Source organism: Danio rerio, chromosome 2 (genome assembly GCF_049306965.1).
Source record: "Danio rerio strain Tuebingen ecotype United States chromosome 2, GRCz12tu, whole genome shotgun sequence".
In the NCBI taxonomy this organism is placed as follows: domain Eukaryota; kingdom Metazoa; phylum Chordata; class Actinopteri; order Cypriniformes; family Danionidae; genus Danio; species Danio rerio.
This window is the reverse complement of record NC_133177.1, coordinates 6,482,053-6,496,049: the sequence shown is the minus strand read 5'-3', so window position 1 is coordinate 6,496,049 and position 13,997 is coordinate 6,482,053. Positions and strand designations below refer to the sequence as shown.

The following is a 13,997-nucleotide window of genomic DNA, read 5'->3' as shown; positions in this document are numbered from 1 at the left end:
GATTATAATGTTACATTGTTACTCTTTGCTCTTGGAGCGGTTCGCTTTCACATTGCAAAGTTTCTAAACGGACCAAAATAGCTAAAATAAGTCACGTGCGAGTAAACTCTCCTCACATTGGTCAGAGTGTCAGGGTTTATTTTGCAGCGTCCCGCTCAGCTGTCAGGAGAGGTGGTGGTTTGGTGGTGATTGACAGGGTGCGCGCGCGCGATGTGTCTGAGGAGAGATGCGGTGGGGAGGGGTGAGAAGGGTGCGCGACTATGCCTATTTGAGGACTGGGAGGGAGACGCGAGATTACCGGGAGATCATCACTCGTTTGCGGGCATCCGGAGACTTGCGAAACTTCCTGCCCTACTCATAATTGTCTCTTCATATGGCCGTAAGCCTATTACATATCCATAAAACACTGTGATATAACCGCGCTCGGATCGGATCGCTTTCTCACTGCAATCGAACCGCTCCAGGGTTCGTTTCAATCAAGCCGAGACCACCTCATTCAAGCGATCTCGGAGCGATTACTTTGGCGCGGAACAGAGCGCGATTGCCCTGTTCACATATGCCAAACGAACCGTGCTAACTGGGCAATCGAGACAAAAGTGTAGGTGTGAAAGCACCCTAAGACACACGAGTTAATAAAATAATGATGGTTACAAACTTTTTACTGCTAATATGTATATAATAGGACTGATTTTGTTTAGTTTTTTCTCATGATTTTAGGCTCTTCAGCAGCTTTACTATGATCCTGATATGGGGAAGAAGAATGTGGCCCAGAAGTGGCTCTCAGAAGCCCAAGCATCACCGCAAGCTTGGCAATTCTGCTGGGATTTGCTCCGGCCAGAAAAAGTAAGTGACCCCACAGACACGCACACATAATAATGATTCTTCAGCAGTTTATTTAGGGCACTTTTGTAGCTCTTTCAGGGTTCTTTAGCTCACTCTTATGTGCCATTATTGCATTTTCGTTTTAAAACGCACAAGTTTTGTTATGGTTACACCTGTCATTCACTCTAAACCAACATGAATTGTTCTGAAAATGCTAAAAATCCTGTTTTAGTTTGGAAATGCTGATGTTTCCTTTCAGCATAGATTGACTGAAATGCAAACTTTTGAAAATTGAGACTGGTCTTCTGAACTATTGCATCTAATTCCTGATTTCCCTTCTTAAAATGGAAATGCACTAGTGTAAATGGCCCATTTATCTATTCAAAAATAATCATAAATAATAAGGATTTTAAAAATGGCATAAAATATGTGACTCATTCTGAAAGCCCAGCTAAAGTCTTTTTCTTTTGTGATTCACTTTTTTGACATTACAATTATCCTTATGTTAATAAATGTTGTAAAATGTTAATAAATATTTAAATATTATATTATATAATATTGCTAAATTAATTAATTATAAATATAAAATCCCTACCTCTTTTTGGGTTATAAGATTTACAGTATGCTGTAGCATTTATAAGCAAAGGTTGTACTAGCTATTTTATGCTTACTGTATGTATTTAATATTTAATACAACTTTAATGTAGTTTAACAAACTGTAGTTGTTACGATAACCAGCGATCGTACTCCATTGATCGCTGGTTCTCACTCACAATAACCATGGACTACACTTCCGCCTTTGATGGACTACATATTCATACTTGCACTTCACCCAGACACACATGCTTACTCATCTAGACTGATTACATTCGCAACACCTGAGGATTGTTCAGAGACTGAATGCACTACTATTTAAGCCACACAATCACCCTTTCACTCTGCCGAGTCTTGTTTACTGTTAGTGACATTACAATATTTTCCTTGTCTTGTTTCTCCGTGTTTTGACCTCAGCCTTGTTTATCTTTTGTCTCTGTCTGCCGCCTGCCTTCTGACCTCTTGCCTGTTACTCAACTATGATTTTGGACTGTCTCCATATACCTGTTTGCACCTGTGTTGACCATTGCTTGCCTGACTTTGAATATACCCTGCATTTGGATCCAAACCTCAGTTGTCAGTGTCACTCCCCGACGTTACAGAAGTATTTTTAACCCTAAATTACTGTTTTTACATTTTGAATTTAGTTTGAATTTTTAAGCCAAATCCTAAAACTATCCTATGGTGTGATTGTCTCAGGCATAGTTTAGTAAATTACATATCTAATAAATAAGATCCACAAAAACATAAAACATTACCTCAGGCCTAGTTTTAAACATTGGAAAACAGGAACTTGATATATTTTGATACATTTTGTGTATAAAACCCTATAGAAATAAAGGTGACTTGACTTGACTCGATGATTATAAGCAAGTGAACCGCTTTTACTGCTATTTATCACCATTTTTAGAGTGATACGCCACACTTTAAAATGTATGAATTTCAAAAGTCAAACTTCTGTTCCTCATCAGGTTCCTGAGATCCAGTTCTTCGGGGCAAGCACATTACACGCCAAAATCTCCCGGCATTGGTCTGAGCTCCCGGCTGGCCAGTTAGACTCTCTGCGGTCGCAGCTCATGGCTCAGGTTGGTCAGTTTGCGGCAGGGCCCAAGATGGTGCTGACCAGACTCTGTGTTGCTCTGGCCTCTCTGATCCTGCACATCCTACCCGAAACATGGCCAACGGCGGTCCCAGATATCCTGTGCGCCTTTCAGACAGGAGAGGGTGACGGTCCAAGCCGATGCCTGGCGCTTCTGGAACTGCTGGCCGTCCTGCCTGAGGAGCTTCAAAGCAGCAGGATCGTCACCTCTCGGCGGTCCCAGCTGAGGAGCGCTCTGGCTGCACACTGGAGCTCCGTCTGCCGCCTGCTCCAGCAGTTACTCCAGCAGCCAGATGCTCCTGGCCGGGTCAGGGAGCGGGTGTTGAGGTGCGTGTCGTCCTGGATTACGTTGGATGTCTGTTTGCAGGACAGTGAGGGGATTCTGGAGAGCTGCTTCACTTTGCTAAAGGAGTCAGAGATCTTTGACGCAGCTGTAGAAACCATCGTCTGCATCATCTCACAGCCCGACTGTCAGAGGTGAGAAACACCACATGGGTTGTTGACGCGATTTGTCACACATGAATATTATTAGAATTTTCATCACTGAAGATGCAGGTAATGGTTAACATTTCTTTGTCTTTCATGGATTTTTCCTTGTAAAAACTGCAGTGTTGTTAAATTAGTTTTACATTTTTTAGCCAAATCTTTAAACTGTCCTATGGTGTACTGAGTTAAACGTAGTTCAGTAAATTACAGCTCTTATAAATCAAAAAGGAAATCATGAAGCCATTAATAAATTCCTCAGGCCTTTTTTTTCTTCCATATATTTCTAAAAACATAGGAACTTGATACATTTTGTCATTAAAAACCACATCATCTGGTGTAACACTATATGCAAATTTTAAATAAGTTTTTGTCTTTTTGTCAGATGATTTTTTTCTTTCACACATTTCATTTTTTTGTAATCATTATAAAATGAATGCATCTGCATTTTGTTGTTCTTTGGTGTGACACTCCATTTCTTGGAAGCGTCCAACAAGTCATGGAGGAAAAAAGCATAATTCTTTATAAAAAATAAATGTGAAGATGTGTCCAACAATGAGAGTAAATCGTTCTCAATCAAGCTATTTATATATTATTAAAAGTTGTTTATTTTAATTTTGACTGTCACATTATAGGGCATATTTAAGGTACAATTCAGTAAAAATATATTTTTTAAAACAGTAAAAGAATTGATAAAATAAAACCCAAAATTTCATACTTACAAAATATCATGTCATATATGCAACATATATTTTAAAATATTGCAAATATACTTGCTTACACATGGTCTTTCCATCCATTGGAGTTTAAAATATGTATGTATGTTTAAATATTAAATATACATGCATTCGTCATATATGAATGCATATATAAAAATATAGCTATTATATTTCAACAAATGTTTACATATTAGTAATTCCAATGGTTGAAAAATTATTATTTGCATATAAAATGAGCATTATTTGCAATGCATTTAGACATGCTGCAGTTTAAAGCGAGCATCAGAATGGGGAGAAAGGTGATTTAAGTGACTTTAAATTTGGCATGATTTTTGGTGCCAGACTGGCTGGTCTGAGTATTTCAGAAACTGCTGATCTACTGGGATTTTCATACACAACCATCTCTAGAGTTTTCAGAGAATGGTCTGAAAAAGAGAAAATATACAGTGAGCGGCAGTTCTGTGGGCGCAAATGCCTTGTTGATGCCAGAGATAAGAGGAGAATGGCCAGACTAGTTCCAGCTGATAGAAAGGCAACAGTAACTCAAAAAAACAATCGTTACAACCAAGGTCAGCTGCAGAAGACCACACCAGGTGCCACTCTTGTCAGCTAAGAACAGGAAACTGAGGCTACAATTTACACAGGCTCAACCAAAATTGGACACTAGAAGATTGGAAAAATGTTGCCTGGTCTAATGAGTCTCAATTTCTGCTGCGACATTCGGATGGTAGAGTCAGAATTTGATAAAACAAGGATCCACCCTGCCTTGAATCAGCTGTTCAGGCTGGTGGTGGTGGTGTAATGTTTTGAGAGATATTTTCTTGCCTCACTGTAGACCCATTAGCACCAATTGAGCATGGTGTCAACATCACAGCCTACCTGAGTATTGTTGCTGATCATGTCCATCACTTTATGACCACAGTGTACCCATCTTCTGATGTCTACTTCCAACAGGATATCGCGCCATAACGAGTTCACTGTACTCAAATGGCCTCCACAGTCGCCAGTTCTCAATCCAATAGAGCACCTTTGGGATGTGGTGGAACAGGAGATTCTTATCATGGATGTGCAGCCGACAAATCTGCAGCATCTGCATGATGCTATCATGTCATTATGGAGCAAAATCTCTGAGGATAATCTCCATTACCTTGTTAAATCTATGCCACGAAGGATTAAGACCGTTCTGAAGACAATAGGGGTCCAACCTGGTACTAGTAAGGTGTACCTAGTATAGTGGCCCTTGAGTGTGTATTATACAGTATATATGACAAAATATTTGCATATATTGCCATATATCTGATCGCTAAATGTAGACGCTGGTCAGAATTAGGAGTGTGAAATCATGATTCATCATTTATACTGATTTTTCGCACTGTCTGTGTTTGTTGTGGAGGTTTGTGGACAGTCTGCTGAAGGTTGTTCCTCAGGTTCTGGCTCTTCAGGAGCAGCTGAAGAAAGCAGTGCAGGATGGAGACATGGAGACGTCACATGGAATCTGTCGCATTGCTGTAGCTCTGGGAGAAACGCACTGCAGGTTGGACATAATGACTCATACGCATCATTAATCTCCCATTTATAACAGCTTCAGATGACCTCACATGGCCTGGGTCTAATTCATCATTTTGTCTGTTTGGCCAAACCACCTTTCCTGTCCCTCTCATCTCCGCAGGACTCTTCTGGAGCAGGTGGACCACTGGCAGGGCTTTCAGGCTCTAGTGAGCATGATTATGTCCTGCACTGCTACACCTGGACACTATCCAGTGGACGAGACCTCCAGCTCCCTCACGCTCACATTTTGGTACACCCTACAGGTACAAGTCCACCCAGAAACATCAATGAAACATGATGCCGACCAGTGTCTCTTTGGCTTGTGTGAGTGCCTTTATTAACCTAAACAATTTGATAAAGTTAGATTCCTTCTATAAATAAATCACATTTCTCAGTGAAAGCCTCTGACATCACAAATATGCAAATTAGGAAGTTAACACAGGTTTAGGCTAGTATAGTGAATATGAATAGCTAGGATTAGTAACACTGCAAAAAATGCTTTTCTCACTTTGTTTCTAGTCCAAACATCTACAAATTCTTAAATCAAAAAGCATCTTCCAGAAAAGCAAAAAATAGTGGCTTGTTTTACGAAATAAAATGCCAAAATTAAGTGAGTTTATCCTTAGCAAGTTGGAGCTAAAGTCAGCTGGACACGACCCTCCAGGACCTACTTTGGACACCCCTGCTTTAGACTTTCAGTTCTAAACATGCTTAAACCACTTAGACACTTAAGTAAACAAAAAAGTACACTAGTAACCGGGTAAAACTATAGTCAAATGACCACACACACATACACACTATACTCCATATAAAAGCCAGAAACTGAGCTTCTTTTGCACTGCAACTGTTGATCAGCTCAAAAATACATATTGTACCTCTTCTCAACCAGGAAAACTATCTTAGTGGTGTAATAAAAATATTAATACGTTTTATTTAAAGGAGCCTTTCTAGCAACTCAAGGGCACTGTACAATCAACAAGAGCAATAAAACAACAAGATAAATAATAAAATATACACAGCAATAAGGCAGATAAAATTAAGTGTTAAAAGTTATCTTAAAAAAGTGGGTTTTGAGTCTTGATTTGAATAGTGTGAGGGAGTCAATGTTTCTGATGGCAGGTGGTAATGAGTTCCAAAGCCTCGGAGCAGAGCGGCTAAATGCTCTGATGCCCATAGTTGAAAGACGAGAAGAGGGAACAGACAAGTGGAGGGAGGAAGAAGATCGCAGGGTGCGAGAAGGAGCAAAAATGTGCAAGAGGGCAGACAAATATGGAGGGGCAAGATTGTGGATGGCTTTGAATGTTAACATCAAGATTTTTAAGTCATGTAGTTGATATTTGTGTTTTTTAAGGATGATATAACATCACTGGATGCTGAGAGGCAGACGCTGTACCTGCAGATCTACAGGCCGCTGTACTTCCAGCTGGTGGATGTTCTGCTGCAGAAAGCCTGTTTTCCCAGAGACGAGGATTTTACCGCATGGTCTGCAGACGATAAAGAGCAGTTCAGGACCTACAGGTACACTTTTTAAAGCTACCGTGAAGTGCTTTGAGATGTGCATTTTATGTTCCATGTTTGGCATAATCTATTGAATGGGCTGCAAGGTGGCGCCTGTCGCTAGTTCAAGCCTCGGCTGAGTCAGTTGGCATTTCTGAGTTTGCATGTTGTCCCCGTGTTGGTGTGGGTTTCCTCCGGGTGCTCTGATATCCCCCACAGCCCAAAAGACATGAGCTATAGGTGAATTGGGTAAACTAAATTATCCGAATTGTATGTGTGCGAATGGGTGCATGTGGGTGTTTCCCAGCACTGGGTTGCAGCTGAAAGGGCATCCGCTGCATAAAACATATGCTGGATTAGTTTGTGGTTCATTCCACTATGGCGACCCCAGATTAATAAAGGGACTAAGCTGAAAAGAAAATGAATAAATGATCTGTTCAATCTTTTTTTTTTTTACTTGCATCATTATACAATAACAAGCGAGTTTAATTGGATTTCAGGGTTGACATCTCAGATACTCTGATGTATACATATGAGCTGCTGGGCCCAGAGCTCCTCAGAAACCTGTACGATAAACTAGGCACACTGCTGACGAACTCAACACATCCATCCTCATGGCAAGTCAGTCTTTAATTACAAATATGGTCTATGTATAATGTACAGTTGAAGTCAAAATGATTCGCCCTCCTGTGAATTTTTCTCTTTCAAATATTTCCCAAAGTATGTTTACAGATTCAGGAATTTTTCAGAGTATTTCCTATGATATTTTTTCCTCTGGAGAAGTCTTGATAAAATTTATAAAAGCAGTTTTCATTTTTTAAAACCATTTTAAGATCAATAATTCAAGCCCCCTTAAGCAATATTTAGTTTTTCGATCGTCTACAGAACAACCCACTGTTATACTATGATTTTCCTAACTTGCCTAATAAGCCTAGTTAAGCCTTTAAATGTCACTTTAAGCTGAATACTAGCATCTTAATAGTATGTAAATTTCTAGTGAAATGGTGTCATAATGACAAAGATAAAAGAAATCAGTTATTAGAAATGAGTTATTAAAACTATTATGCTTTAGAAATGATTAGAAAAAAATCAGAAACAGAAATTGGGGAAAAAATTGGGGCGGGGGCTAATAGATAATTCTGACTTGGATTGTAAATGTTGTGCAATCTATTAAACCGCACCTCTTTGTCCCCTCTCTGTTGTGGAGGATGTAGAGACTCTGCTGTTTGGCTTTCAGTCCATCGCTGAGACCGTAGATGTCAGCTATTCGGACGTCATTCCAGGACTGATCGGATTGATTCCTCTCATCACAGCAAACAACATTCAACTGGCCGAGACCATCATGTTCACCATAGGTACTAGACTTATGCAGATATTCATTACTCATTGTTCATTAATATGTCCTGATAATGAACTGGCACAATATTGGTATCTTGTTCACTTCAAATTACAGCAAATCATTTTTATAGGCATACTTTTGACATATGAATTCAAGGTCTGGAAAATACTAAAATACAAACATAGATCCTTGAAGGTTTATGGTGTTATTTCAACAACTGTACTGTGCTGCTTAAAAACTGAATAAAAAAAATAGGAAAATTGTTATTTTAAAACCTTAAAGTAAATCTAAACAAAAACTATGACAAACAATGTATGTTATCAACATTTCAGAAACCACATTTGAATATGACCAGTGTTGAATTCAGCATGACTGATTAAAATGGGGGGGTGACGCGGTGGCGCAGCAGGTAGAGCTGTCGCCTCACAGCAAGAAGGTCGCTGGTTCGAGCCTTGGCTGGATCAGTTGGGGTTTATGTGTGGAATTTGCATTTTCTCCCTGTGTTCGCGTGGGTTTCCTATGGGTGCTTCGGTTTCCCCCACAGTCCAAATACATGTGGTACAGGTGAATTGGGTAGGCTAAATTGTCCGTAGTGTATGAGTGTGTGTGGATGTTTCCCAGAGATGGGTTGCAGCTGGAAGGGTATTCACTGCTTAGAACATGCGCTGGATTAGTTGGCGGTTCAATCAGCTGTAGCGACACCAGATTAATAAAGAGACTAAACCGAAAAGAAAATGAATGAATAAATGATTAAAATGGTCAAGGTCTTTGAAAACGACACATTTAAGACATCATCACTGACATTTTAATGTAAATATTAAGTGTAAGGAAAATGTAAAAGCTGCAGTAGGTGATCTGCCTAAATGCTTACGAGGTAGCATAATATGTTTGATACACAGTCCCTCCCCTCCCCCTCCATCCAAAGCCACCTGAAATCTCGAACACGCACATTAAAGATGACAGAGACCCATTAGATCAGGGCTATTCAATTGGCGGCCCGCAGACCGAAATTAGCCCCCGAGGCGATTTGTACCGGTCCTCCAAATTGTGTGACCAAGACATCAAAACTACATTTAATTAAGTCGAAAAATAGAAAATTTATAGTTATGAAATGATGTACTTCTGTTCAATACACCAATTTGAAAAGTTCACTAGAGGAAACAAGACTCAGCACTGGATGTGTGTGTGAATGGTGTATATATAGTCCATGTAATCAGTGATGATGAACTACAGCTGTGTGTGTGTAATCAGGAGGTGAACTGAAACAGGTGTGTGACTGCAGGACAGCATGGGATTTGTAGTCCGGGTGAATGACAGGGAGCGTTCTCCAGGAGCCTGCATGGGCTAACTGCTGCTGATCATAACAATAAGTCATGAACACATGTGGATGAGTAAAGCATGGCATCATTTCTTTTTAGATGGAATGAAACTCTTTAAAATTAACATTTATTTTTATGTCTGCACAAATGGTGAGGTTAAACTCTCCTGCTGTCCTCATTTCCTGCAGGCTCATTGGCCGAGTGGTTGTCTGATCATTCGCCCATGTTAGCAAATGTCCTGCCGGTGGTCCTGCAGGGTCTCTCGAACCCGGATCTGTCCGTGGCTTGTGTCTCAGCTCTGAAGAGAATCTGCAGGGAGTGTCGACATGACCTGCACCTTCACGCCAATGACATCATTGTCGTGTCACAGGTTGTAGAAGCTGTAGCACCACAACAGCTGTATTAAACCAATATAACATACTAATGTACAAAACTCACGTTGATCTTTTTTGGTCGTAGGCGGTGCTTGTTAAAGACATCCATAAAGTAAGTGCAGAAATTGTGTATTAATTAGATTTGGTAATGCTATAAGTTATGCTGACTTTACACCAAACGCAAATTAAGTATTTGCTTGAGTAGATTACATACATTTTAAGTCAGAATTATTAGCCTACCTGAATTATTAGACCCCCTGTTTATTTTTTTTTCCCCAATTTCTGTTTAACGGAGAGAAGATTTATTGAACACATTTCTAAACATAATAGTTTTAATAACTCATTTCAAATCACCGATTAACTGTATCTTTTTCATGATGACAGTAAAAAATATTTGACTAGATATTTTTCAAGACACTTCTATACAGCTTAAAGTGACGTTTAAAGGCTTAACTAGGTTAGTTAGGTTTACTAGGCAGGTTAGAGTAATTAGGCAAGTTATTGTATAATGATAGTTTGTCCTGTAGACTATCGAAAAATACATAGCTTAAAGGGGCTAATAATATTGTCCTTAAAATGGTGTTTAAAAAATTAAAAAGTACTTTTATTCTAGCCAAAATAAAACAAATACGACTTTCTCCAGAAGAAAAAATATTATCAGACATACTAGGAAAAATTCCTTGCTCTGTTAAACATCATTTGGGAAATATTTAGAATGGAAAAAAATTCAAAGGGAGCTAATAATTCTGACTTCCAACTGTACAATGTCAGTGCAATGTTTGCAAAAAATGCACAAAATTATCTCAGTTATGTATTCTGCATTCAAAAATTAAATTAATATTTTCAAGCATTACACATACCATGATACATGTGCATGACATCGCTATTTTCACAAAATCAAAACCGAAAAACACACCACCTGTATGTAGGTGATGCACTCTTTTCCTGTCCATATGCACTAGACACCTTCATATAAGCACAAAAAACAGACTTGTCATAGCATTTATTTATTGCAACTCTAAAGATTTGAAGTACTTCTTAAAAACATTCGACTTGAGCAAAACATTTGTGTGAGACGAAAACATCTCAAGTAATCTAGAGCGAGTGACGCATTTCGAGTAACTCTTTGAATGCAGCATTACACTAATAACGATATTAAATATGATTATATTGTCTAATGTTTAAAGGTGCTGTATGTAAGTTTTTGGCCCAATTCTATTTTTGTAGAAAAATAGAATTGTCTGCCTCAGCTCCGGCGGCGAGATGGTCAAAACTCGCTATATTGATCTCATAATTAAAGGAGCTGTTGCAGCATATCATATCAGTTACATTCCCGCATAAAACATGCTTTCTAGTGTGAAAATGTTGCCCACTTTTCATGAAATTCATTTAACAATGGAAGATCAAGTTGCATGTGGTGTTGCTTCGCTCCACTTAATTATCCAATCTGTCCATATGCCTGAAATATCCTGAAGCAGCAATACTGTTTTGTATTGTCGCATGAGACGCGTTGTAGCTCATTATCATAAAGTTGACTTGATTTCAACTCTCCTCAACGCCCACCCCGGCGAAAACACACCGCGCTGCTCCTCGACGCTTGCCGCCACTGACTCCCATTGAAAATTAATGACTTCCGGCTACTTTGACGCTTTTGCCGCTTTCGGTGTGAATGTACAGTGAAGGTCGTCACGCACCGGATGCGGCGCTCTGTGCCGCGACACGGTGTGCACATTCACATGTTATTTAAAATGAAACTATTCAAATGCCGCTCTGTGGCGCGGCAGAAATATGAACAGTGTCCTGAGTCATGGTTGTGTACCCTGATAGAAACCCATGTTTAGAATTCTAAAATGCATGACGCTTCCTGGCGTGATGCTTTGCGTCACCAAGCGGCGCTTCTGGAGTGCGACCTGCTTTAGCCCTACGCCTTCAAGCTAAAGAGAATTGGGACACCCCTACCCCTTCACGTGAACACGGAAAACGTGAAGGGGAAGGGTTAAGGGGTAGAATTGGAATTGGGCCATTGACTCCTCCAAAGCATAAAAATACCATAATATGTTTGCAGATATTTAAGAAATATGACAAGTGAACATTTTATCAATGTGATAAAATTTTATCAGTGTGTTTTTCAACAAGTGAAAAACAATGCTGAAGTCAGATATTCTGCTTTAAAATGTGCTTTCCGTGTTGGAACGCTCTTATTTTTGGTAATTTTAATCTGTCAAATGGGGGAGTGGAGAGTATGACACTGATTCCAGTTATGCTCAAGGGACAGACAGAGTCTTCGCTGGGGCCAGCTTCCAGCTTCCACCGCTGAGACTGCAGCTCTGCACAAGACTTTTGGCCAGCGGAGAAATTAAAATGGTCGTGCCCAACTGAGTCTATTTCTCTCGAGGTTTTTTTCTTCACTCTCCTATCGGTGAAGTTTTTTTTCCCTCTCCGCTGTCGCCACTGGCTTGCATAGTTCAGGATCGGTAGAGCTGCGCATCGATGAATTTGCTCTTCAGTGTTTGGACTTTCAGTAATGATTTTAAACCACACTGAACTGAGCTAAACTGAACTGAACTTAAACACTATAAACTGAAATAACCTGATCCATTTACTATGACCATTTATGTGAAGCTGCTTTGACACAATCTACATTGTAAAAGCGCTATACAAATAAAGCTGAATTGAATTTAATTAAATTGAATTGAATGCCAGTTTAGCCAATTATATCTGCTGCTGCTTTCAGTATGTGGCAGTAAATGTCAAGTAAAATGGCATTCAAACTCACATTTTTAGCATTTTACACTGAATAAAGCACACATGGTGTACCTGATGTGATCATTGTCATAGTTTTCTGTTGTTCACCTGTGAGAAACAGAAGCCGTTTCTAATATATATATTTGTGGTGTTGGTTAGGACGAAAACTCCTTTTATTCCTTCTATCGGGTGTCATTGCTTTTATTTAGAACACGGTTTAAATCACTCGCTCCTGTCCTCAATCTGGCAACCTGCGCTTGCATTTGTTTTGATCCAGGAGTGCAATACCTAGTTTAACCAATGGGTGTCAAAATTAAATACTGAACCTTTAACCATCCAAGCACTTTGAAAAATAAAGTTGGTTACTTATTATTATTTGTATTATTTATCTATTTATGTAGACGCACACATTTTTGAGTTAGAACATACGATTAGCACTTTTTTGGGGAGTTTAGATTCATAGGTTAATTTAAATCTTACTTAGTTTTTTGTGAACATAGTCTACATTCATGATCATTTCTTTAAGCAAATGCACAAATTTAAACACTTTACTAAAGCCTTAAATGTTCTGTATATTGAAAAAAGTAGATTTTATGCTCAAGCTATTATTTATCAAAAGCTTACATTTAAAGCGTGGTTTTATCTGTAATGCCTATTCAAAGACTCACATTTTTTTCAGAATCACTACAAAATAATATTTTTTGTAGTTTACCCTGAGATGGTCCAGCAAATTTTTTTTAGTTTTTGACCATTTAGACTAAAATTATTAAATTTTTAAAAATGATTGAGCGTTGTCAAAAAATATTAAATTTGAAAATATATTAAAATATATTAGTTTTCTAATATTAATTGTAATTATATTTAGCAATACTATCAATTTTATGATCAGAGATTTATTTTTAAAACAATATTAATAATAAACGTCATTTCATATAGTGTCTTTAAAAGGAGCATCTCAAAGCTCTTTACAAACATAGCAAAAGTTTCTTTAATTTTGTTTCTTTGATGTTTTTAAATGCACATATCTTTTACTTATGGACTTTTTATGAGTAGTGTAAATTTTTCAATTCATTTGAATTAATTGAATTGCTTTTGATCTGCTTATCACAGAGTCCTCAATGCATGTGGATAATGCAGGCTCTGGGCTTTCTGCTCTCAGCCCTGCCCCGTGAAGAGATTCTAGGGAAGCTGCTCTCTCTGGTCACCCCTCACATCCAACAGCTGGAGAAACTGGCCAGTGAACCGGTGAGGAGCAACAAACCAAATCACTGTATACTTCATGTAATCCGTTTAAAGGGATAGATCATCCAAAAATTAAAATGCTGTTATTGATTACTAATGTTCATGTCGTTTCAGACCTTTGTTCATATTCAGAACACAAATTAAGGTAGTTTAGATGAAATCCGAGAGCTCTCTCATTCACCATAGACAGCAATGATCCTGAGAGATTTAAAGTTC

At 38.7% G+C, this 13,997-nt stretch overlaps 1 protein-coding gene across 6 annotated transcripts in view; it reads left to right on the top strand.

Annotated features, from left to right (window-relative positions):
* The window catches only part of ipo13a (importin 13a), a 31,485-nt gene that overhangs the window by 4,965 nt on the left and 12,523 nt on the right, over window positions 1–13,997 (top strand). For 5 of the 6 annotated variants that reach the window (XR_012390425.1, XR_012390422.1, XR_012390426.1 and 2 more), the window contains exons 2-11: window positions 718–843; window positions 2,388–2,992; window positions 5,111–5,251; window positions 5,387–5,528; window positions 6,617–6,783; window positions 7,263–7,383; window positions 7,970–8,117; window positions 9,609–9,790; window positions 9,880–9,906; window positions 13,650–13,784. Coding sequence is in view for 3 of the 6 variants with exons in the window: in XM_689593.9 (XP_694685.3) it covers window positions 718–843; window positions 2,388–2,992; window positions 5,111–5,251; window positions 5,387–5,528; window positions 6,617–6,783; window positions 7,263–7,383; window positions 7,970–8,117; window positions 9,609–9,790; window positions 9,880–9,906; window positions 13,650–13,784 (1,794 nt within the window). In the remaining 3 variants the exon portion in view is untranslated. Of the gene's footprint in view, window positions 1–717; window positions 844–2,387; window positions 2,993–5,110; window positions 5,252–5,386; window positions 5,529–6,616; window positions 6,784–7,262; window positions 7,384–7,969; window positions 8,118–9,352; window positions 9,479–9,608; window positions 9,791–9,879; window positions 9,907–13,649; window positions 13,785–13,997 lie in introns of those variants that run through there. The other variant, XM_073922839.1, reaches the window with a different exon arrangement.